At 42.3% G+C, this 27,231-nt stretch overlaps 1 protein-coding gene across 1 annotated transcript in view; it reads left to right on the top strand.

Annotated features, from left to right (window-relative positions):
* LOC121389064 overlaps window positions 1-23,074 on the top strand; it is a 36,307-nt gene extending 13,233 nt beyond the window's left edge. The window contains exons 7-13 of the mRNA XM_041520680.1: window positions 2,101-2,118; window positions 4,327-4,703; window positions 10,464-10,516; window positions 16,338-16,592; window positions 17,631-17,786; window positions 18,884-19,098; window positions 22,468-23,074. Coding sequence (XP_041376614.1) covers window positions 2,101-2,118; window positions 4,327-4,703; window positions 10,464-10,516; window positions 16,338-16,592; window positions 17,631-17,786; window positions 18,884-19,098; window positions 22,468-22,614 — 1,221 coding nt within the window. The 3' untranslated portion in view covers window positions 22,615-23,074. The remainder of the gene's footprint in view (window positions 1-2,100; window positions 2,119-4,326; window positions 4,704-10,463; window positions 10,517-16,337; window positions 16,593-17,630; window positions 17,787-18,883; window positions 19,099-22,467) is intronic.
* The last annotated feature ends 4,157 nt before the right edge of the window (window positions 23,075-27,231 follow it).

Raw genomic sequence — 27,231 nt, forward strand, 5'->3', positions numbered from 1 at the left:
TTCTGTTGCACGTGTATGCTCGGTTCTATTTGTATGTTTAAGTCTGCTTGCTTTATGTGCACGTGTATGTTCTGTTTCAACTGCACGTGGATGCTCAGCATTGTACTGTGTTGTCATAGATTTGCTACGCTTAACAGCCTTTGTATTAGTGCTGCATGTTAAGAACTTGTATGGTGTTAAATGTATAAATAAATGTGTTATGTTTGAAATATAAAATTACTTGGTTCGTTTTCTTTTGTTGGATATTGCAAAATCTAACAATAGTAAATTAAGATGTGTATTTAAATTGCAGGCTCCGTATTCATAAATGTACTTACGTCAAAGTATGTCACGTATCTATGTAATTTAAGTATGTAGTCAAGTAGTATACATTGACTTAAGTACGTTTATGAATACGGAGCCAGAATATTAGGTACGTTCAGGCTTTTTATCACTGAATTTGCAGGCACGGCGGAGCAGAGGGAGCCATGGTGGGGGGGGGGGGGGGGGGGGCTCTAGCCCCTCCAATAATTCTGAATCTATCATATCATTTCATGTAAATCTTAAGGCAGAGATGAATTTTACTTTTGTATTTCAGGACATCTAGAGTTAAAAATTTTACGGAACCCCCTAGAAACTTTGCTTTGCACCTTTAATCTCAGTCAGCCCCACCCCCCAATATGTACTTGCTTCCGCCGTGCCTGATTCGGTATTCGGTACAATTTCCAAACGCTTTGTGATGTTGTATTTCCATTCTGAAGTCAAAACACCACGGTATTAAGTATGCTCAATGTAGATATCACGGTATTAATTATGCTTTAAAGTTTTGTAAATTATGTCGCTGTTGTGTGGAACTGGTTGGAACGGGACAAATACCAAAGAGTCCGCTGAGAGGTTCCATCCAGAGATCTCAGGCGAGCGCTCTACCGACTGAGCTAAATGCCGCTCCGAGATTCAAAACATTTTTTTTCTCTTTTTTTTTTCAAAAACTTAGTCGTTTCTGTCATTTATTCCTTTTAACTTGTTTTTTGGTGATTATTTACGATTGAGGTTCAAGCATGCTGTCCTTGGTAAGTTGGTTCATATATCTCCATTGTTAGGAAGAGAGAAGCTGGTTTATTGGTCTTACACATCTGCATTAAAACTCACTCTGCGTGAAAGCCGGTATTGGGATGTGAAGTCAGAACGTAGTACCCTAAAAACCGATAGCTTAGCCACAACGCCACTGAAGCAAGTAGTCAAACTAATGCTAGGTTCAGACCACCAACTGACACGACGGATCGAGTTGGCCGACTCGCCGATCTCTCGACTTCTACGACTGTCCTGTTGCTAGTCTAATCTCTTGTAAACCGATTTCGTCGTACACAGCTCCGACGACGAATTAGTTGTTAAACTGAGCGTACCAGTCGTAAGTCGGCAGTTGAGGGAATTACAACGCAACCATCGAGTTGGCCAACTCCGTTGTGACAGCTGATAGTCGGTATCTAGCATTAGAATATAGACACCTTAAGGCCAATAGTTGCCTACTACCACAGCACCAAGACCACTGCGACTACCAACGTGTACGACATGAATTAAATCGCTAGCAGACACAATTAATGGTGAAAGAGGCTTTATGATATAACATTTAGTGAAATATCTTAAAATATCAGTGAACTAAAAGTGTTATCAGTCACTCAGTGACAATAACACATTTTAGAGTGCAAATTTCACTATTTCACTCTAAAATGTGTAAACGTTACTGTAGAAAGTGTTATCTTCACTGTAAGAAATCCGGAACAATTTTGCTGCTGGCATTTAAAAAATAATGGTAAATTGCCAAAAGTTATATAATAAATAGAAAATTTCATGTTTTTTGTCAAATATGATTTATATCTCATCTCGTGAAGTGTGCAGTCATATCACACGCGTTGTAAGACCAGTCAATGTGTTGGCTGTATTAGTTTATTTTCAACTTTACAGGAAGAGTTGGTTAAAAAAAATTGGGATGGAGAAGAAATAGAAAAAACACCCCAGTTCCTTCTAAGAATGAAAACAAACTGAGCACGATGTTTTTATTATTGTCTAAATTATGATTTACTTCGCTTTATAATTATATATTTTCTTTTTATGTTTTTTCAGTTTGAGCGAATTATTCACGTAAGTATGAAATATACAAATCGAATGTCATGGACGACAATAGTACATGTGGCTAAAGCTATATATATATAGTCAAACCTGTCTTAAGCGGCCACTTTTATCTATTCCCCTGTGCGACAGGCGACCGATAAGTACAGGTTGCCACATATGTAGTCTTTAAAACTTTTGTTGTTGTTTCTTGTTTTACCGTCTGTACTGCTAATATCCCTTTTTATATAATAGTAAAACTTTACTGTGGCCGCTTAATACAGGTATTTTTAGCGATTTGGGTGGCCGCTGGCCGCGTTAGACAGGTGACCGCTTAATACAGGTATTTTAGCGATTTGGGATCCGATTTAGGTGGCCACTGGTCGCGTTAGACAGGTGACCGCTTAATACAGGTATTTTAGCGATTTGGGATCCGATTTAGGTGGCCGCTGGCCGCGTTAGACAGGTGACCGATAAGTACAGGTTGCCACATATGTAGTCTTTAAAACATTTGTTGTTGTTTCTTGTTTTACCGTCTGTACTGCTAATATCCCTTTTTATATAATAGTAAAACTTTACTGTGGCCGCTTAATACAGGTATTTTAGCGATTTGGGTGGCCGCTGGCCGCGTTAAACAGGTGACCGCTTAATACAGGTATTTTAGCGATTTGGGATCCGATTGAGGTGGCCGCTGGCCGCGTTAGACAGGTGACCGCTTAATACAGGTATTTTAGCGATTTGGGATCCGATTTAGGTGGCCGCTGGCCGCGTTAGACAGGTGACCGCTTAATACAGGTATTTTAGCTATTTGGGTGGCCGCTGGCCGCGTTAGACAGGTGACCGCTTAATACAGGTATTTTAGCGATTTGGGATCCGATTTAGGTGGCCGCTGGCCGCGTTAGACAGGTGACCGCTTATTACAGGTACATTTACATTATAAATCGTTTGGGAGGGAAAAGTGGCCGCTTAAGGCAGGTGACCGCTGAATATAGGTGGCCGCTAGGACATTATGGTATGCTAGTTTCAGTCTTTAACTACCCTAGTTCCACATAAACATTAATTCATCTTAATTTTAGTAGCACCCGTACATGCTTCAAACACAATAGTAGCTGGTACACTGGAAGTAATTCATATCAAATTACAGAAATTTATTGACCAGATGAAACACTGACGGGGATCGATCCAACAACGACCGCGCATCGAGCGAGCGCTGTACCACTGGGCTACGCCTCGCCCCTCGATTGTTTAGATGTCAGAGACGTGTTCGTGATTGCGAACGCTCTTGAACAGTTTTTGGCATGTATCACATATAGTCCAGTTGAGCATGTAGCAAATGTATGCTCCCGTAGGATTTTCATGCCCAAATTGAGTTAGGGGTGGGTAATGCATCTTTTGGATGAAAGAAACGCGAAAATAGAAGGTAACAATTTTTTCGACCACATTAAGGGGGTCACGTGACCTCTTAATGACCTTGAGCCAGATCAACATTGAAATAGGCAAAGGATGGTCCGATTAATATGATTTAAATATGTAAACTGATAGTTTTAGGGATACGCAATCGATTGAGATATGATACGAGACACTCAGAGGTCATGGTCATACATAAGAGTCAAGGTCAAACTAAAATATTGATATTTTGTTACTTAATAGTCTTCATTTATGTCTTACAAAAATACATAATGCCATTGAGAATAAACATTACTTGGATGCACCCGACATGTTTGACCTTGACCTTAAGGTATGACCTTGACCCAATCATATCTCAATTGAGTGGGCATCCAAAAACCAATCAGTTTAGATATTTTTGTATTTTTCACATCCAAAAGATGCAAAATTCACCCCTCCGGAATTACATGCTCTACCATACTAATAATAATGTAATGTTAGGCACAAAGTCCGCGAACGCTTAGTCTTCTGAACAAGCTATATTATATCGAGTACTGACAACCACAACTGTTCATGTACAACCCAACACCCCCCCCCCCCCCCCCACCCCCACCCACCCTCCAAAAAAAGAAAACCCCACAAAAAACACACACAAAAACAAAAACAAACAAACAACAAAACAAAACCAGAAGAAAACCCACAAAACAACCCCCCCCCCCCCCCTTAAAAATAGAAATAAATTTGTTTTAAAAATAAAGCAAGAAAGAAAGAAAGAACAGAAACAATGCCAAATATTGGACCTGTCTCATAACCAGTACTTCGATGTGTAACTGCGCGTTCCTATTTTCTCTGCAGACTTATTCCATTGACGGATCTCTACCACGTGACAAGAAGTTCAACTCAATGTCGTCACGTGTTTCTGACGTGTATGCTACTATCCAGAAGGATCGCAACAGCTACAAGATCCACACCCTCGACCCCTCGTCGCTGACCGACTACTCCAAGAAACCTGGACCCGTCGGACCTGACGTCATGGATCACGTGGTCAGCTTCAGGGCCTATCCGGCGCCGGTGCCGGAAAAGGACGAGTTGCTGTTTCATTCGGGCTCTCCTCAAGGGACGCTACTCTACAACGGTCACACTGTTCGCCCTCTGTTGGAGAAACCTAGTGAGGAAACCGAGACCAAAAAACCACTTTCGGAAAAGCGTGGCAGTTTTGACCTTGTGACCTTGTAAAAGAATTGCTCTTGATTATTAATATTATGGATATTTAAAATAATATTCTTTATCATATTATTTTGTTATTTTGAAATAGTTAACAAACTCAAAAGACGACTTTTAGAAGAGTGAGACTTTTGACCTTGTAGAAAATCGATTTCCATTATTAATATTTAGAATATTAATATGCAATATTATATTATTCCATTAAACTTAATCATTGATGTACATCGCTTTTGAAACAATTAAGAAAACTTCAGCCTTTTGGACAAACATTTATTCACTTCCATTTTGTAAGATGAATAGTAAGTATATTAGCCGAGGAATCGATCCACGTATTTGTAGACACAAATAAAATATCATTATCGTCATACCAAACTATTTGCCTTTCTTGTTTTTATTCTTAACGTTGGATGGTCTATATCACAAAAACAAGTACATTGACATTAATTTTAGAAGTTAGTGCATTTCCTGTTTCCCAAGGGCGTGTCGTAGCCTACTGATATAGCGCTCGCCTGGTTGTATTTGGTGTAACACACCCAATAGAGAAATATGACACTTGACATTTTGAGAATACGCCTTTAAATAAAGACCGGCCTCGGTGGTGTCGTGGTTAGGCCATCGGTCTACAGGCTGGTAGATACTGGATTCGGATCCCAGTCGAGGCATGGGATTTTTAATCCAGATACCGACTCCAAACCCTGAGTGAGTACTCCGCAAGGCTCAGTGGGTAGGTGTAAATCACTTGCACCGACCAGTGATCCATAACTGGTTCAACAAAGGCCATGGTTTGTGCTATCCTGCCTGTGGGAAGCGCTAATAAAAGATCCCTTGCTGCCTGTCGTAAAAGAGTAGCCTATGTGGCGACAGCGGGTTTCCTCTAAAAAAACCAGTGTCAGAATGACCATATGTTTGACGTCCAATAGCCGATGATAAGATAAAAAATGTGCTCTAGTGGCGTCGTTAAATAAAACAAACATTACTCTTTTTTAGGATCGATCTCCGCCAGTGGGTCCATTAGATTATTTCTCTTTCAAGCCTGAGCACCACGACTAGTATATTAAAGGCCGTGCTATGTGATATCATATCTGTAGGGTGATGCATATAAAAGATACCTTGCTATTAATGGAAACGTATAGCGGGTTTCCTCTCTAAGACACCCGCTAGCCGATGATCAATAAGTTATGTGGTATTCTGGCAATGTTCACTGTAAAGTTTTGAAGAAAGGGCTTTAGCTCAAAGTAGGCCACGCGAAAGGATATTTCAACCAGCATTCAGGGCCCAACGAATTTTCGTATCTTTTATTTTCAAGGGCCATAACTCTGTCAAACGCTTGGCGTTCTGCATGATTAAGTGATACAAGAATGTTATCTTGAGGTATTGCGAAAAAAGTCCGGAAAAATAAATGTTGGACAGACGAACGTAGAGACGACAGACGGACGGACAGACGGAGACAAAACCTATATTTTCTCTACGGTTGGACTGGTTGGGGACTAATAACGATGTCCTCAGGGGATGTTGTATGTCGTAACATATAGGTCTTGCAGCACTTAAACTAAAAAAAACACCCCCAAAAATCCCACCTTATTTCTCGTTCCAGCCAGTGCTCCACAACTGGTGTAACAAAGGCCGTGGTATATACCATCCTGTCTATGGGATGGTGCATATAAAAGATCCCTTGCTGCTAATCAAAAAGAGTAGTCCATGAATTGGTGACAGCGGGATTACTCTCTCAATATCTGTGTGGTCCTTAACCATATGTCCATATAATCGTAAATAAAATGTGTTGAGTGCGTCGTTAAAGAAAACATTTCTTTCCGTCCTTCCTATTTTTCGTTCCAGCCAGTGCATCAGGACTGGTATGTGCTATCCTGTCTGTGGGATGGCGCATACAAAATATCCCTTGCCACTAGAGGATTTGATCATAGTTTTGTTTAACGACACCATATCGATTTATTAATCATCGGATGTTGGATGTCAAACAATTGACAATTCTGACATAATTGGAGGAAACGCACTACATATTTCCGTTTGCAGCAAGGTATATTTTATATGTATTTTCGACAGGGAAGCACATACCATGACATTTGATAAACCAGTCGTGCACATTGGCTGGGACAGCGGAAAAGCCAATAGAAGAATGGGTCCACCGACGGGGTACGATCCTACGATAGAAGAACCTGAGGCGAGCGCTCCACCGACTTAGCTAAACCGAAAGAGACATAAGTTAGTTGTACAGGTTTAGATTTGTTTAACCCGTCTTGGGAGTGGCAATCCTCTTTTAGGAATAGCAGGAAAGGAAGACGTTTGGTTTGTTTAACCCGTCTTGGGAGTGGCAATCCTCTTTTAGGAATAGCAGGAAAGGAAGACGTTTGGTTTGTTTAACCCGTCTTGGGAGTGGCAGTCCTCTTTTAGGAATAGCAGGAAAGGAAGACGTTTGGTTTGTCTAACCCGTCTTGGGAGTGGCAATCCTCTTTTAGGAATAGCAGGAAAGGAAGACGTTTGGTTTGTCTAACCCGTCTTGGGAGTGGCAGTCCTCTTTTAGGAATAGCAGGAAAGGAAGACGTTTGGTTTGTCTAACCCGTCTTGGGAGTGGCAGTCCTCTTTTAGGAATAGCAGGAAAGGAAGACGTTTGGTTTGTTTAACCCGTCTTGGGAGTGGCAATCCTCTTTTAGGAATAGCAGGAAAGGAAGACGTTTGGTTTGTTTAACGACAGGGGCGGGACGTAGCCCGGTGGTACAGCGCTAGCTAGCTAGCGGTCGGTGTGGGATCGATCCCCGTCGATTGGTCCATTTGGGCTATTTGTCGTCCCAGCCAGTTCACCATGACTTGTATATCAAAGACCGTGGTATGTACTATCCTGTATGTGGGATGGTATATATAAAACATCCCTTGGTGCTAATTGTGTAGCCCGTGAAGTGGCGACAGCGGGTTTCTTCTTTTAATATCTGTGTGGTCCTTAATCATATGTCTGACGCCATATAACCGTAAATAAAATGTGTCGAGTGCGTCGTTAAATAAAATATTTCTTTCTGTTTAACGACAATCACAAGAGCACATTGATTAATTAATAATCGGCTATTGGATGTTAAACATATGGCCATTTTGACATAGTCAAAGAGAGAAAACCCGCTACATGCTTTTATTAGTAGCAAGGGATCTTTTATATGCACCATCACACAGACAGAATAGCACATACAGCGGCCTTTGAAATACCAGTCGTGGGAAGGAAGGAGGATATGTTTTATTTAACGACACCCTCAACACATTTTAATTACAGATATATAATTATTATGTCGAACCTCATGTTAAGGACCACACAGATAATATGAGAAGAAATCAGCTGCCGTACCGACACAGGCTATTTTTTCTCCATCTGTTAGCAACAAGGGATCCTTTATGAGAAAAAGAGGTGGGGGGGGGGGGGGGGATTTATATTAATACCTTGATTATGCTATTATTACATATAGTACTGACAAACAGCTGAAGTCCTTCGCAACGATAAAGTTTGTTTTATTTAACGACGACACTAGAGCACATTTTTTATCTTATCATCGGCTATTGGACGTCAAACATATGGTCATTCTGACACTGTTTTTTTTAGAGGAAACCCGCTGTCGCCACATAGGCTACTCTTTTACGACAGGTAGCAAGGGATATTTTATTTGCGCTTCCAACAGGTAGGATAGCACAAACGATGGGCTTTGTTGAACCAGTTATGGATCCGAACACAGTACCTACTAGCTTGTAGACCGATGGCCTAATCACGACGCCACCGAGGCCGGTCTCCTTCGCAACGGATTGTTGCTTTCGCTCAGTATAACGATGATCGCATTAGAAAACACAAATTGCTTCTGGGATGATCAAACGTAGAAGAGTAATTTGTTCCAGTTCCCACCACACACATAATAAAATCAGTTAATTTGTCTTTATTTTCAATCACCGGCCTAGGTGGCGTCGTGGTTAGGCCATCGGTCTACAGGCTGGTAGGTACTGGGTTCGGATCCCAGTCAAGGCATGGGATTTTTAATCCAGATACCGACTCCAAACCCTGAGTGAGTACTTTGCGAGGCTCAATGGGTAGGTGTAAACCACTTGCACCGACCAGTGATCCATAACTGGTTCAACAAAGGCCATGGTTTGTGCTATCCTGCCTGTGGGAAGCGCAAATAAAAGGTTCCTTGCTGCTAATCGGAAAGAGTAGCCCATGTAGTGGCGACAGCGGGTTTCCTCTCAAAATCTGTGTGGTCCTTAACCATATGTCTGACGCTATATAACCGTAAATAAAATGTGTTGAGTGCGTTGTTAAATGAAACATTTTTTATTTTTCTTATTTGCAATCAACAAAGCAAACTGAGTAGGACATATAACCGTCACCACCAGCCTCTGGCATAGCAAGGATTTTGTAGGAGGTGAAAGGGAAAGAGATGCATAATACCATACTATTATTAACAGGTGCGGTCTAAAGGTAGCTGATAGAGAATATACCTCATTCCCAAACTTCGAAGTCCTGTTGAATATAATCAATTATTTCTTTATAGTAAAAAAATAATTAATTAATGTTTAACGACACCCCAGCACAAAAAATTACTGATCGGCTAATGGGTGTGAAACAATTTTATTAAGGATGGACGGTCCAAGAGACAGGTGCTCGGGGGAGTGCTTGGGGGGGGGGGGGGGGGGGGGGGGGGGGGGGTTGTACAGCGCTCGCTTGATGCGCGGTCGGTCTAAGATCGTGGTCTAAGATCGATCCCCGTCGGTGGGCTCATTGGGCTATTTCTCGTTACAGCCAGTGCACCACGGCTGGTATATCAGAGGCCGTGGTATGTACCATCCTGTATGTGGGATGGTGCATATAAAAGATCCCTTGCTGCTAATCGAAAAGAGTAGCCCATAAAGCGGCGACAGCGGGTTTCTTCTCTCAATATCTATGTGGTCCTTAACCATGTGCCCGACGCCATATAACCGTAAATAAAGTGTGTTGAGTGCGTCGTTAAATAAAACATTTCCTTCTTCTAGGACTATATGTCAGAATTACCAATAAACGATGATTAATAAATCAATGTGCTCTAGTGGTGTTGTTAAAGAAAACAAATTTTAACTTTTTTAGTAACAGAAATATAGTATCATTGTCGGCTGGATGTTTCTGGAGAGAATTTCCCATATATATATATATATATATGTATATGAAGTAGATCAAATTCTGCTTTCCGCCTCTGGATAATTCCTGGGTCTGATGTTATATGCTGCTATAGTTTGCTACCCATCAGAGTAAATGGACACATGACCTTGTATCTAGTCGTGGTTTTTGCTGATGATATAATGATTACATCGCCATTCCGTTACACGTTTGGTCCAGTGCCAGTTAAACAAACAACGGCCAATATGCATGTATCATATTCGTAATCTCCAACCGGGCTCACTGAGTTCTGCAAATCAACAATAAGAGAATCCGAGGTTATACCCATCCTAAGGGATATTTGGTAAATGGATGTTGGCACTTGATTGGAAGACTTTCCTAACCAATCATTAAATATTTAGTTTGCTTGCTGCATCAGGGTTTTTTTTAACGCTAGCTCCGTGAAAACGACAACAGGGTGCAGCCATCCACAATCAGAAAGCACCACAGAGTGAGGGTCTCACAACACAGTTAATGATGACGAGCAACGTGATGCAGATATTCGTTTTGGCGTTGATAAATCGGGCCGTCGGTGATTTACAAACATGTAAGTATTCATTTCGTTTTTAATGGTTGTCATTCAACTTGTCAACAGTTACTGGTCGATAATGGGCTGTTGTAGCACCTTGGGTGTCAGAGTCTTCATGGGTACGTATGTGTTTGTGAGTGAAAACTTATGGGCGTAGGAAGGTGCCAAAGGGGGGGGGGGGACATATGCTTCCCCCCCCCCCTTCGCCACCTGGTGATTAACTTTAATTAACTTAATTTAACAGTCACCGACTATAATTTCAGAGAGACGTGACAATGAACCTGTGACTCCCCCCCCCCCCCCTCCCCATCCCCCATGCTCCTCCTCCGTCCGTTTAAAGTATGCTTTTTATTGACTTTTTTTCATCCACAAAATTCAACAAATGTTGCTTTGGAAACGAGTCTTTGTACGTCTTTTGCCGGCCTCGGTGGGTCGTGGTTAGGCCATCGGTCTACAGGCTGGTAAGTACTGGGTTCGGATCCCTGTCGAGGCATGGGATTTTTAATCCAGATACCGACTCCAAACCCTGAGTGAGTGCTCCGCAAGGCTCAATGGGTAGCTGTAAACCACTTGCATCGACCAGTGATTCGTAACTGGTTCAACAAAAGCCATTGTTTGTGCTATCCTGCCTGTGGGAAGCGCAAATAAAAGATCTCTTGCTGCCTGTCGTAAAAGAGTAGCCTATGTGGCGACAGCGGGTTTCGTCTATAAAAAAAACAAAAAAAACAGTGTCAGAATGACCATATGTTTGACGTCCAATAGCAGATGATAAGATAAAACAAATCAATGTGCTCTAGTGGCGTCGTTAAATAAAACAAACTTTACTTTACTTTGTACGTCTTTGTTTCTAACAGTTCCGGGAAGCAAACAATTCCCCGAACCCCACTTCAGATCCTGCTTCCTTTGGGAGCTGGGCTTATTTGCCTTCGACAAACTAAAATTGCACTTTTTAGAATCAATGTGCTCTAGTGGCGTCGTTAAATAAAACAAACTTTACTTTACTTTGTACGTCTTTGTTTCGAACAGTTCCGGGAAGCAAACAATTCCCCGAACGCCACTTCAGATCCTGCTTCCTTTGGGAGCTGGGATTATTTGCCTTCGACAAACTAAAATTGCACCTTTTAGAATTTTATGACCTCCACCCCCTCTTTAAAAAATCCTGGATCCGCCAGTGAGGTCCTTACCTTTTTCTCTTTTGTTGAGCATAAACATACGAGGCTGACCAAAAACATAATGGGCCGAATGGGCTTGATGCCGGTCGGCCTGGGACCGATCCCCGTTGGTGGGCCCATTGGGCTATTTTTCGCTCCAGCCAGCGCACCACGACTGGTACATGAAAGGCCGTGGTATGTGTTATCCTGTCTGTGGGATTATGCATATAAAAGAAAAGAGTAGTCCGTGAAGTGGCGATAGCGGGTTTCCTCTCTCAATATCTGTGTGGTCCTTAACTGTATGTCCAACGCCATATAACCGTAAATATAATGTGTTGAGTGCATCGTTAAATAAAACATTTACTTCCTTCTTCTTTTTCACAAAGTATGTTTTAATTTCTCTTAAACGCAGGTGTTTAATTATTGCAAATATATGTAGTGAAAACAAAAACAGGCTTTACAAATTCAAAATACTTATTTGATGTGTATCTGGTTTCTCTCGTCATAATTCAATCCCCGATATTGTGTTCTCGTCTGTCTTTATTGAACATGGGGCGTGATTTAGCTCAGTAGGTTGAGTACTCGCCTGAGATGCTTGCGTCGCAGGATCGAACCGCCCTGGCGGATACATGAAACTGATCACCACAACTGGTCACCGTGGTATGTGCTTTCCTGTCTGTGGGAAAGTGCATATAAAAAAGCCATTGATCTTAATGCAAAAATTTAAAGGGTTTTCTTTGATGACTACGTGTCAGAATTACCAAATGTTTGACATTCAATAGTCGATGGTTAATTAATCAATGTGCTCTAGTGGTGTCGTTAAAGAAAACAAATTAACTTTCTTTATTGACCATCACAATCGTACCCTCGCCAGAGTATTTTCGTCTACATTCGGCACTAGTTGTTTTAGGGTGTGTTTTGTTGTTTTTTTACAAATCTTTGTTTTTATTATGAAATATGTTAAATTCTTGAAAGGCAAGATGTGGTTTTAAAGAAAGAAATGTTTTATTTAACGACGCACTCAACACATTTTATTTACGGTTATATGGCAACAGACATATGGTTAAGGAACACACAGATTTTGAGAGGAAACCCGCTGTCGCCACTTCATGGGCTACTCTTTCCGATTAGCAGCAAGGGATCTTTTATTTGCGTTTCCCACAGGCAGGATAGCACAAACCATGGCCTTTGTTGAACCAGTTATGGATCACTGGTCGGTGCAAGTGGTTTACACCTACCTATTGCGCCTTGCGGAGCACTCACTCAGGGTTTGGAGTCGGTATCTGGATTAAAAATCCCATGCCTCGACAGGGATCCGAACCCAGTACTTACCAGCCTGTAGACCGATGGCCTAACCACGACCCACCGAGGGCGAGATGTGGTTTTAATTCTCTGCTAACGGTTAAAGATGAATTAGTTTGGACTTCAAAACAATACCAGGGACGGACCAGGATTTTGTAACGGGGGTGTCACAATATTCTGAAAAGAGCATGTTTAAATTTAACGAAGCTCTCGAAGCAGGAGGTAGATCACTAAAAGGGTTTGGGGGCATGCTCCCCGGACATTTAAACGAAAAATATGCCGAGAGGCGCGTTTTCATGGCAAATTAGTGTTGTATATTGTGGACGATGAATTAAAAAAAAAAGTCATAAAAAGGGCATTTCAAACAGACGGGGTCTGGTGGGTGGTGACGGGACCCATGTGACCCTTACTCCCACCCCCATCTGTATCATCAAATAAATCCTCAGTGGCAAAGCACTTCCTGGTGAGAGAGAGAGAGAGAGAGAGAGAGAGAGAGAGAGAGAGAGAGAGAGAGAGAGAGAGAGAGAGAGAGAGAGAGAGAGAGAGAGAGAGAGAGAGAGAGAGAGAGAGAGACAGACAGACAGACAGACAGACAGACAGACAGACAGACAGACAGACAGACAGAGAGAGACAAAGAGAGACAGAGAGATATTTGATATACTAAGTCGTGGGGCACTGGTTAAGAACGGAAGGGGGAGGGATACCAATCGATAGAGGGCGAACGTTCTACCACTGGGCTACGTCCTGAGTCCCTTTAAAAGTGACTGGTTAATACAGGTGGCCGCTCAATACAGGTCAGTTCATATGTTAATATATGACATGGTAGTGCAGTTAAATGCTATCTCAACACCCGTCACTGCTTAACGTGGCCGTTTCGGGCAGGTTTCGCTGTACAGTGCATATGCATGTTCAGTATTCCATAATTATGCAACAATTTCCCATGAGACTGGTAGTCATGGTAACGGTAATTGAACTGTTCGGTTTATTGAGCAGACAGCTTGACATTTAACGAGCGTGTTATACGTCTGTGGAAAAATGCCCTTTCATAAACGAGAAAAACAATATGTCCGTTTAACGACACCACGTCTCGGTTTATTTAGAAACCCGCTTGCGCCACATAAGCTACTCTTTTCGATTCGCTGTACAATGAGTATTTTAATATTTAAATGAAAGTTTAAGGTTTGTCTTGTTTAACGACAGCATTAGAGCATATTGATTTATTAATCATCGGCTGTTGGATATACATTCTGACACATAGCCTCAGAAGATGCCGTCCCATTTGTCCATTAGCGGGCGGAATCCAGCTCAGTCGGTTGAGTGCTCGCTTGAGGTGCTTGCGTCGCAGGATTGATCCACATCGGTGGATCCATTCAGCTGATTTTTTTTTTTTATCGTTCCAGCCAGTGCACCACAACTGGACAAGAAAGAAAGAAAGAAATGTTTTATTTAACGAAGAACTCATCACATTTTATTTACGATTATATGGCGTCAAACATATGGCTAAGGACCACACAGATAATGAGAGAGGAAACCCGCTGTCGCCACTTCATGGGCTACTCTTTTCGATTAGCAGCAAGGGATCTTTTATATGCGCCATTTCCCCAGACAGGGTAGTACATACCACGCCCTTTGATATACCAGTCGTGGTGCACTGGCTGGAACGAGAAATAGTCCAATGGGCCCACCGACTGACAAGTAAATATTTTGTAAATATCTCTTTAATAATATTCTACCTAATTTAGCATTTATTTGTTTGGGCTCTCATTGATGTACAAGGTGGTGTTTACTCTTGAAAGATATCAGTGAACAGGTGATTTGTGTACTATATTGAAACAGACTATAACACATTTTGATCAATGTGTGTCAGTTTCATTTAACCGGCCTCGGTGGCGTAGTGGTTAAGCCATCGGACTACAGGCTGGTAGGTACAGGGTTCGCAGCTCGGTACCGGCTCCAACCCAGAGCGAGTTCTTAAGGGCTCAATGGGTAGGTGTAAGGCCACTACACCCTCTTCTCTCTCACTAACCACTAACAAACTAACAACTAACCCACTGTCCTGGACAGGCAGCCCAGATAGCTGAGGTGTGTGCCCAGGACAGCGTGCTTGAACCTTAATTGGATATAAGCACGAAAATAAGTTGAAATCAATCAATCAGTTTCATTTACCCTTAAACAAATTTTTAATTTAAAACTGCAAGTTAACTGAGTATTTTGAATTGCAGCATAAATTATTAATTATGATCAGCATATTTAGTAAATATAAATTCAATATAAGTACATTAGAAATTTACACAATCTTGCAACCACTTAAAGGTGCTATATCATAGTTATATATGAGCATCCGTTTATGATAAAGTTTCTCCAATAAAATTTATTTTCTACTAGTAGATAAAATAATTTTGTTAAAATCATTTATGGGCATATAGTTGAAGGTGTAGTCTTTAAATTTGAAAGCAAAATTAATAAAAAAAAATTGCAATAGTTGTCATTATGCAACTTGGAGATAGCACCTTTAATACATAGCACCTTTAATACCGGTGTAATAGATCAGACACTGGTTCTTGACAATTTTGCTCAAAAGTTACTTGGAAATGTTTTGGAGAGGGATAGGAGTAAACCGTCACCAGAGACGGTCCCTCACATATTGCAACAGCCATGAAACTGACACGTCGATCAAAATTTTTTATAGTCTGTTCCAGTAAAGTGCACAAACCACCTGTTTACTGACATCTTTCTTTTAAAGAAATATTGTCACAGACCACTGACCTATTTAATGGTCTAACAAAGTATTACCTGAACAAAAATAATTTGATTTGTCCTTAAATATACTTTATTCAACCATCTTCATAACTACCATGCTTCATTTATTAATGACATTTTGTAAAAATAATTGAATTATGGCAATGGTCCATAATTCAAAAAATAAAATTGCCGAGAGGGATGACATGAATTGCACTCCATCATGGTTCAGTTAAGGTGATGCGATAGCTAGATTTGGTTTATAATTAAAGCAATTTTTATTTATTATCCATTTTTAGAGAAATAAGGTCCTTAAATCCGTGACAGTATGCCTTTAATTTCAAGAGTAAACACCACCTTGTACATCAATGATAACCCAAACAAGTAAATGCTAAATTAGGTAGAGTATTATTAAATAGATATTTACAAAATATTTACTTGTCAGTTTAATATGAAAGAAATAATCGACGAAAATCAGTTTTATTCTATTTCCGACACTACTTTAATTGTTCAACGACACCACTGGAGCACCCACAGACGGAGATCGATCCCAGACCGACCGTGCATCAAGCGAACGCCTTACCACTGAGCTAGAAAAATAATAATACATTTTAAACAAAATAGTATCAGCCTTTTTTTCTAATTAAGCTCGAGTCCCCCCCCCCCCCCCCCCCCCCCCCCCCCACACACACCCCACACATACACACCCCGCATTATGCTGGGTCTACTGATTTCATTTTCATCTCAGTCTACCTTCAGAAACCATGTCGCTCACGTCAGCTGGATCTGGAGCCCTACTCGGTGGGTGCGGGACTGGTAGAGGTGTCTGACAAAGACGAGACCTATGCCGACTACCTGCAATGTTCTCTGACGATCCGGGCAGCAAAGGGAGACAATCTGATGGTGCAGATTCTTAGGCTGGACGTAGAATTCTCCCACTTATGTAAATCCGATTATCTTCAGATTATTGACGGGACGGTGTACAACAACAGACCACTTGACGGTAAGAACCGGCCTCGATGGTGTCGTGGTTAAGCTCGCTCTGGGTGGGAAGGAAATGAAAAAGTAAAGTTTGTTTTATTTAACGACGCCACTAGAGCACATTGATTCTAAAAAGTGCAATTTTAGTTTGTCGAAGGCAAATAAGCCCAGCTCCCAAAGGAAGCAGGATCTGAAGTGGGGTTCGGGGAATTGTTTGCTTCCCGGAACTGTTAGAAACAAAGACGTACAAAGTAAAGTAAAGTTTGTTTTATTTAACGACGCCACTAGAGCACATTGATTTGTTTTATCTTATCATCGGCTATTGGACGTCAAACATATGGTCATTCTGACACTGGTTTTTTAGGGGAAACCCGCTGTCGCCACATAGGCTACTCTTTTACGACAGGCAGCAAGGGATCTTTTATTTGCGCTTCCCACAGGCAGGATAGCACAAACCATGGCCTTTGTTGAACCATTTATGGATCACTGGTTGGTGCAAGTGGTTTACACCTACCCACTGAGTCTTGCGGAGCAGAAGGAAATGAAGAAGAAGGAAATGTTTTATTTAACGACGCACTCAACACATTTTATTTACAGTTATATGGCGTCAGACATATGGTTAAGGACCACACAGATATTAAGAGAGGAAGCTCGCTGTCGCCACTTCATGGGCTACTCCTTTCGATTAGCAGCATGGGATCTTTTATATGCACCATCCCACAGACAGGGTAGTACATACCATGGCCTTTGATATACCAGTCGTGGTGCACTGGCTGGAACGAGAAATAGCCCAGTGGGCCCACCGATGGGGATCGATCCCAGACCGACCTCACATCGAGCGAGCGCTGTACCACTGGGCTACGTCCCGCCCCAAATAGGCAAAGGTATGTTTGAAATCTTTTAGTTTATCACTTTCTGGCCCTAAATAATAAATTATAATTCACCCTCAATTTTTATTTGGCTTCTGAAATGATTTTTTTTTTTATCGATGCACAATAAACAAAACCATTTTGCTATTTATGTTTTTGAAAGATATAAATAAAACTACTTTTATTTTCAGGTATTGCATTCGACTGGCAGAACGGTCATATTTGTGGCAGACGAGTGTACGACAAGACGTACGTGTCGAAAACAAATTACGTGACAATAAACTTCACGAGTGACAGCTTAACTCACTACACTGGTTTTACTCTCATGTTTACGCCATTTCACACAGGTAATGGCCATCTGTAGTTACAGAAATCTCTAATTTCCACGCCGAGCATTATTTGTCTGCACATCTGTCTAAAAATACCCCTATCCCAAACCATTTATATGCCACTCCACCCCCCCCCACCCCCCACCCCCCTATTGTACTAGGTTAAATTCATTTTATTTCCTAAAAATATTTTATTAAGACGACCAGAAACACATTGAATATACAGACACTGATATTCTAAACAAGAAAATGTATTTAATATGTAAGTTTAATCGTAGAAATATTTGATTAATCAGAAACATTTTACAATGCAGAAAACTCAGGAGTGTCCCTTTAATCATCTGTTATTGGATATGAAAGATTTGGTAATTCTGACACGTAGTCTTCAGAGGAAACCCGCTACATTTGTCCATTAGCAGCAAGCGGCACATATCTCGGCCTTTGATATACCAGTCGTGGGTAGGACAAAAACGAAAATATTGATAATAATATATATAAGTAGGGGGCACTGGCTCTCGAACGAACCATATGGTTAGAACTACGAATGCTAAACATAAATAGAACAAAGCGTTGAGCATAAAGGGGCGCGACGTAGCCCAGTGGTAAAGCGCTCGCTTGATGCGCGGTCGGTTTGGGATCGACCCCCGTCGGTGGGCCCATTGGGCTATTTTTCGTTCCAGCCAGTGCACCACGACTGGCATATCAAAGGCCGTGGTATGTACTACCTTGTCTGTGGGATGGTGCATATAAAAGATCCCTAATAGAAAAGAGTAGCCCATGAAGTGGCGACAGCGGGTTTCCTCTCTCAATATCTGTGTGGTCCTTAACCATATGTCTGACGCCATATATATCCATAAATAAAATGTGCTGAGTGCGTTGTTAAATAAAATATTTCCTTCCTTCCGTTGAGCATGAAGTGTAACAGGACACAGGTTAAAATTAAATACATACATTTCAGTAACACTGGCTACGAGCTTGGAGAGAGTTTTACCATCGTGCAGACACCACGTGAAATCTTTATATGTTGTTGTTGTGGTGGTGATTGTTTTTAGTTTTTTGTTTTTTTGTTGTTGTTAATGTTGTTATTTATTTACTTATTTATTTTTTCCCGACAGGCGTGTGTACGAAAAATGAATTCCGGTGCAAGAACCAGAGATGTATACACCGCAGTTTGGAGTGCACCAAGTACGACCACTGCGGCGACAACTCCAACGTGTGTGTACCGGACGACGCCGCCACCATCATCATCGCCGTAGTAGTCGGAGTGGTGCTGGTGCTGCTCGTTTTAATCGTATTCACCATCCGAACTGTTCGCTCCCGAGCTGCTAGCGTGAGTATTGGACGTTTGTGTTCCAGGACCCAGGTTTACGAAGCGATCTTAGCGATACGATCACCTCAAGTACATAGCTCCCTTATACACTGACAGTGAGTGGCGGAACATATTCCAGTCGTAAAGCCCTCGCCTGAGCGTGGTCGGTCTAGGATGGAACCCCGTCGGTGGGCAACCTAGAAAGCTACAAACACAAAGCATTTCTGATGTGTCTAACTTTTCTTATCACAGGGTCAGGAAGTAGTCTAGTGGTAAAATGTCCGCCAGATGCGCGGTCGGTCTGGGATCGATCCCCGTTTGTGTGGCAATTTGGCTATTTCTTGTGCCTGCTAGTGTACCTCGACTGGTATATCAAAGGCTGTGGTATATGCTATCCTAGCTGTGGGATGGTGCATATAAAAGAACCCTTGCTACTAATGAAAAAAATGTAGCGGGTTTCCTCTCTGAGCCTATATGTCAACAATTAACAAATGTTTGACATCCAAAATCCGATGATTAAAAAAACACAAATGTGTTCTAGTGGTGTCGTAAAGCTAAATAAACGTTTGTTCCAGGGACTGTAGCATGTCTATACAGTCAAACTTCGATAACTCGAACTTGAAGGGAACAACGAAATAGTCCCGGTGTCAGGGAGTTCGAGTATTAAAAATCTGTAAACATACCTCAAAATTGAAACTGCGTTGCAGATGAATGATTTCGTTTGATATTGTTAGAAATGTGTGGTGCGGTGCCTCCTTCCAAAATCTACTCTCTTTTTTTTTTGCGTTTCCCGTTGAAAAGCGTATTAATATATACTCTTCAAAAAAAGAAACGCAAAAGGGTACAAATGGGTTATAACTCCGATTTTATGTTTCCTACCGGTTCATGCTTTGTGAATATAAGGTCATTGCATGTCCCAAACACATTCCCACGGTTACATTCGATAAAACGCAGCTACTGTACAATAAAGTTCCAAAATGTGAATATTCGTAAAAACGCAGCCACGTGCAAACCATGTCACCACTGCACGTGCGTTGTCTGCACGTGCAACATGAACACCGACAGTATAAAAGTGCAGGGTGTTCGCTTGCCTGGCCTCTGTATCTGGCCGACAGTTGACAATCCAGGACATGCCACGTCTCAGTGAACCGCAGAGAAACAATGCCATCGGCCGACTAGACGCAGGCGAATCCAGAACGGCCGTTGCCAGGGCATTCCATGTGTCCCCAAGCACCATCTCCAGACTGTGGGACCGTTACCAGCAACATGGATCAACACGTGACCTCCCTAGATCCGGTCGACCACGGGTCACTACCCCCGGGCAGGACCGCTACATCCGGGTACGCCACCTTCGGGAACAATTGACTACTGCCACCTCCACAGCCGCAGCAATACCAGGTTTGCGCAGGATATCCGACCAGACCGCACGGAACCGCCTACGTGAGGTAGGAATTCGTGCCAGACGTCCAGTTCGAGGTGTCATCTTAACACCACAACACTGTCGACTCCGACTGCAGTGGTGCCAGATTCATCGACAATGGCCTCAACTGCGATGGAGACAGGTGTGGTTCAGTGACGAGTCCCGATTTCTGCTCCGACGTCATGATGGAAGATGTCGCGTGTATAGGCGTCGTGGTGAACGTTATGCGGCAAACTGCGTGCAGGAAGTGGACAGATTCGGCGGGGGTAGTGTCATGGTGTGGGCAGCCATCTCATACACTGGCAGAACTGACCTGGTCCACGTGCAGGGCAACCTGAATGCACCAGGCTACATTGACCAGATCCTCCGGCCACACATCGTTCCAGTTATGGCCAACGCCAACGCAGTGTTCCAACATGACAACGCCAGGCCTCACACAGCACGTCTCACAACGGCTTTCCTACAGAACAACAACATTAATGTCCTTCCTTGGCTATCGATATCACCGGATTTGAACCCAAATGAGCATCTATGGGACGAGTTGGACCGACGCCTCCGACAGCGACAACCACAGCCCCAGACCCTGCCCGAGCTGGCAGCAGCCTTGCAGGCCGAGTGGGCCACCATCCCCAGGGACGTCATCCGTACTCTGGTTGCTTCAATGGGCAGGCGGTGCCAGGCAGTTGTCAACACACGCGGAGGCCACACCCGGTATTGACTCCAGATGACCTTGACCTTGGTGGTGTGTCCTATCACTTACTCACAATGGACTAGAGTGAATTGTGAACAATCCTGCAACATTTGGTAATTATCGGACTCACCATTCAATAATTAAATCAATTCTCCAAATGTTACGACAATGTGGTTTTGCGTTTCTTCTTTTGAAAAGTATATTATAAATGTCATTTCATTACCACCCTTAGCTGCTGATATCTTAGTCTCCAGAGCTCGACAAATCCGCTAGCCCGACGCCCGGGGCTAGTGCTTTTTAACACAGGGCTAGTGACAAATGCAAAACCAGTAGCCCAATGGGCTAGTGGCTTTTAGAAAACAAAACAAAATAAAAACAGCAACAAAAAACCCACAAAAAACACACACAAAAAACACACACCGCTAGCTCACGATGTTTTACCTACACTGACGTACGTTTGATAAATGATTCTGATATTGGTCATCGCATAATATCAACAAATCAGTAAGTATATTTTAATATTGAAGTTTTAACATAGTCAATTAGAAAAATACACACGAAACAGACTTTGTTTTCTTTTCACTTTCAAGTTTCATGGACAGGAAACAACCGTAATAAAACGCGTGTTTTGATTGGTTCTACATGCCATGTAGTAGTAAAATCTTGCACATGTAAACAAGGTAAAAAAAAACCAGGTGTGAATCGCCAGTCCCAATTTATTAACATACTAGTATAACTGAAGAATCCCAGTCATGATTAGAATTACTGTGTTTGTCTTATTTATATATTGTCTTCTAATTTAATATCTCTTTTACTTGCGATGGGAATCGGAGAACAAAATAACAGAGCTGGCTTGACCTGTTTAATGTGCGTAGCAGTTTGGTTAACGTTCCACACCTGTACAAGATAATACATTTTTTGTCTATTAATTAACGAGTTAAGACTTGCCAATATATTTGTTGATATGTGTCTGACATGGGATACATTGCCCTGTAGGCTATTTCAGCAACTGACATCACCGTTCCTGGTGACCAATGGTTACATGTACCGCATTTTTTTTTCTTGCTAAATATTTCCTAGTTGTATCCAGAAGATATTGTTTATATGCTAATGGACATTATTACACATAATTACATGTATATTAAACAATGGTATATGCTATGAAGATGTCTATGCACTTCATATTTTTTCGCCAGTAATTGAGTAAACGACTGCTTACGCAAAGTGAGATAGTTTAATTTGTAGTTATTTAATGCATTGTTTTATGCTTTATTTTCAGGAAGTACAAACCGGAAGTGAAATGATATCAACGGGAGACGTAAAGCCAGTAAACGATAATTTAGAGAAGCCATTACTAGCCTCCGATTGCTACCAGTCTGTGCATGAGACTGTGACAGCGCAACTTGTCCAAGACGCCCCAGTGTAGTTACTGTTGGAAGATAAAACATACAATCAGTTGAATGGATCTACCGAGGTGGTTCGATCGCAAGCACCTCGGGCGACAACTCAACCGACTGAGCTAACTTCTGCCCACACAAGACTGCAAACTATTTCTGCGGATATACTAGTATTTTAAAATAGAAAAATAGCTGCAATCTGTGGCCTCCTGGACATTAAATATCAACTAACCAAATAGGTATAAGTAACAATATTTCAGATGAATTTATACATAGCGGACTACAGTAGGCAGAGGCGAATCTAGGGGGAGGGCAGGGGCTCGCCCTACCCCACCCTAAATTTTGCGACAGCTATAATTTTATTATATATTAATTTTCATTTGTTTACATTATCCCTCCAAACCTCCCCCAAAGTTCCATTGGGGTTCCGCTTTAATTCAATGGGGGCCCCTCTAAATGGATTTTCTGGTAGGCCTAATTCAAAGTCAATTAAAATATACTCTTCAAAAAACGAAACGCAAAAGGGTACAAATGGGTTATAACTCCGATTTTATGTTTCCTACCGGTTCATGCTTTGTGAGTATAAGGTCATTGCATGTCCCAAACACATTCCCACGGTTACATTCGATAAAACGCAGCTACTGTACAATAAAGTTCCAAAATGTGAATATTCGCAAAAACGCAGCCACGTGCAAACCATGTCACCACTGCACGTGCATTGTCTGCACGTGAAACATGAACACCGACAGTATAAAAGTGCAGGGTGTTCGCTTGCCTGGCCTCTGTATCTGGCCGACAGTTGACAATCCAGGACATGCCACGTCTCAGTGAACCGCAGAGAAACAATGCCATCGGCCGACTAGACGCAGGCGAATCCAGAACGGCCGTTGCCAGGGCATTCCATGTGTCCCCAAGCACCATCTCCAGACTGTGGGACCGTTACCAGCAACATGGATCAACACGTGACCTCCCTAGATCCGGTCGACCACGGGTCACTACCCCCGGGCAGGACCGCTACATCCGGGTACGCCACCTTCGGGAACGATTGACTACTGCCACCTCCACAGCCACAGCAATACCAGGTTTGCGCAGGATATCCGACCAGACCGTACGGAACCGCCTACGTGAGGTAGGAATTCGTGCCAGACGTCCAGTTCGAGGTGTCATTTAACACCACAACACCGTCGACTCCGACTGCAGTGGTGCCATATTCATCGACAATGGCCTCAACTGCGATGGAGACAGGTGTGGTTCAGTGACGAGTCCCGATTTCTGCTCCGACGTCATTATGGAAGATGTTGCGTGTATAGGCGTCGTGGTGAACGTTATGCGGCAAACTGCGTGCAGGAAGTGGACAGATTCGGCGGGGGTAGTGTCATGGTGTGGGCAGCCATCTCACACACTGGCAGAACTGACCTGGTCCACGTGCAGGGCAACCTGAATGCACAGGGCTACATTGACCAGATCCTCCGGCCACACATCGTTCCAGTTATGGCCAACGCCAACGCAGTGTTCCAACATGACAACGCCAGGCCTCATACAGCACGTCTCACAACGGCTTTCCTACAGAACAACATTATTAATGTCCTTCCTTGGCCATCGACATCACCGGATTTGAACCCAATTGAGCATCTATGGGACGAGTTGGACCGACGCCTCCGACAGCGACAACCACAGCCCCAGACCCTGCCCGAGCTGGCAGCAGCCTTGCAGGCCGAGTGGGCCACCATCCCCCGGGACGTCATCCGTACTCTGGTTGCTTCAATGGGCAGGCGGTGCCAGGCAGTTGTCAACACACGCGGAGGCCACACCCGGTATTTGACTCCAGATGACCTTGACCTTGGTGGTGTGTCCTATCACTTACTCACAATGGACTAGAGTGAATTGTGAACAATCCTGCAACATTTGGTAATTATTGGACTCACCATTCAATAATTAAATCAATTCTCCAAATGTTACGACAATGTGGTTTTGCGTTTCTTCTTTTGAAGAGTATATGTTAAGGCGACACACCACAATTTGTCTATCGTTACTTGTTATAGCAGCTTAATGTAGTCCGGTTTAGGAAATAGTTCCTCATTAGAAAAAAGAAAAAGAAAAACAATTCTGACATGCTTTTTGAAATCTTGATGTTGACATCAAATAGCCGATGATTAATAAACAATATGCTCCAGTGGTGTCGTTAACCAACAGAGACTTTAACTTTCCTTGATGATTACACGTAGGTTGACTTCTATAGTATTTAAAGAACCCATTGGTTGGAAGTTACTTGTTATATGTAGTACAAACTGATACCAACTGTGCAAACGGTATAGTGCCACTTGTATAACAGCAACACGAGGCGGTGATCAGGCATGGGGGCAGTTAACTGAACATTTGTTTTGTGGTCGACCTATGTTGATTTTTTTACACGATACTTGTCAGTTGACAGCACTCCCTAAAATTAGTAGTCACATGACCCTCTCGACAGTGTTGTATTTTTCACAGAATATATTCTGTGTTAGAAACTGTATTGAACTGCATGGAGTAATTAATGGCGGTGTGGAATCTTAAATTAAATATACAGTCACTATCAAGTGTTTCGCACTATGAGCGTTTGTGAGCGTGTTTGAAATTATATGCATGTTTGCATGTGTGTACTCAAATGTTTTTATTCGTGTGTGTGTGTGTGTGTGTGTGTGTGCGTGTGCGTGTATGGGTGGGTGTGTATGGGTGGGTGTGTATGGGTGTGTGTGTGTGTGTGTGTGTGTGTATATGTATGCCTGTTGAGGGTATAATTATGTGTTTTGAGTGCAAGTCCACATGTACATGGTTTGTCAATTGTTGTATGTTAATTTACAATATGTGCAAATAATTGCTATGTATGCTTGTTTACATTTTACTGGACTTCGCTGTTATTATTATTATTATTATTACTATTATTACTATTATTACTATTACTATTATTATTATTATTATTATTATTATTCAAATAAAACATAAGCATATGTCATAAATATTGCTTAAACAATAAAATTACAATTTACACTGAAGTTTGTACAGAGTTGTCTGTCCTTAACAACGCTTCAATTAACTTTGGTTCAACGTCCTCGGTGACGTCGTGGTTAAGCCATCGGACACAAGTCTGGTAGATACAGTGTTCGCAGCCCAGTACCGGCTCCAACCCAGAGCGAGTTTTAACGACTCAATGGGTAGGTGTAAGACCACTACACCCTCTTCTCTCTCACTAACCACTAACAACTAACCCACTGTCCTGGACAGATGGCTCAGATAACTGAGGTATGTGCCCAGGACAACGTGCTTGAACCTTAATTGGATATAAGCACGAAAATAAGTTGAAATGAAAAAGAAAACTATGGTTTATTCCCAGTCTGGAGCTCGCCGTGGTAAGACGTGTTTGTTTAGCATGTGCACACTGCACGTGCTTTCGCTTGCTCGACTTTGGAATCCTCCATTGATGTTGTTTTGGTCAAGGAAATGGAGTTTTCTACTGGGAGGATTAAAAAAATTATTATTATTATTTAATGACGCACTCAACACATTTTATTTTACGGTTTTATGGTATCGGACATATGGTGTCGGACCACACAGATATTGAGAGTAGAAACCCGCTGTCGCCACTTCATGGGCTACTCTTTTCGATTAGCAGCTAGGTTTTTTTTATATGCACCATCCCACAGACAAGATAACACATACCACGGCCTTTAATATACCAATCGTGGTGCACTGACTGGAAGAGAAATAGCCCAATGGGTCCACCGATGGGGATCCATCCCAGACCGACCGCGCATCAAGCGAACGCTTTACCACTGGACTACGTCCCGCCCCTTCTGGGATGAACGCGGGCAATGGAACTGATGGTTGTACTTTACCAAATAAAATCCCATAGGCGACCATGTTAACGTTTGTGCTTAAAAACACTATGTGCAATATGTCAACCAAACTATGACCCATAAATATCAGTACTACAACCCCTACCTCAAATATTAACTGAACAAAATGGTACTTTTCATGGCTCATCTTTAGTATAACCAGATGTTTTCACAACACGCCTAGTTTCGCACAAAAGTTTAGTACTTTTTTTTTACAGGCTACTTGACACATGTTTTGCCCAGATGAAAATATTATTATTATTTTTTTTTTTTTTTTACAACCAACACAGTCACATTTACCACCAATCACTTCACTTGTGGTGTTCTCTCAAAAGTTCGGTGCACCTCGAACTTTGACCCAGCCAGAAGTTATTTGGTTTAGTACAACCTGATTAAAAGCTAGGATGCTTCTCGTTTCGAAAGCCTGCACCACAGGTCCCAGATTTTTTTTTAGTGAGATTCCTTGCCTCCACGACATTGTGTTTTAGCTGCCTCGTATGACGGCCATTCTGCAGAACGCCACGGTTGTCCGAGCCTTTCCTAGTAGCACTGGAAGACTGACTAACCCACTCTAAGAAGAACTAGGAAATGGGATCTACCCTTACTACTCTTTTCTGGACTTTACTTTGTTTCATATTGGTACCATCTTGTATCCTCCAGAGCCGAGCCCGTCCGCACCACTATACCAACCACGACGACTGGATTACCACCTAGTCTGATAGTATCTTATTTAGACGGATCCGGCTTCTCAATAACTGTATTTCCGCACAGCAC

Source organism: Gigantopelta aegis, chromosome 14, assembly GCF_016097555.1.
Source record: "Gigantopelta aegis isolate Gae_Host chromosome 14, Gae_host_genome, whole genome shotgun sequence".
In the NCBI taxonomy this organism is placed as follows: domain Eukaryota; kingdom Metazoa; phylum Mollusca; class Gastropoda; order Neomphalida; family Peltospiridae; genus Gigantopelta; species Gigantopelta aegis.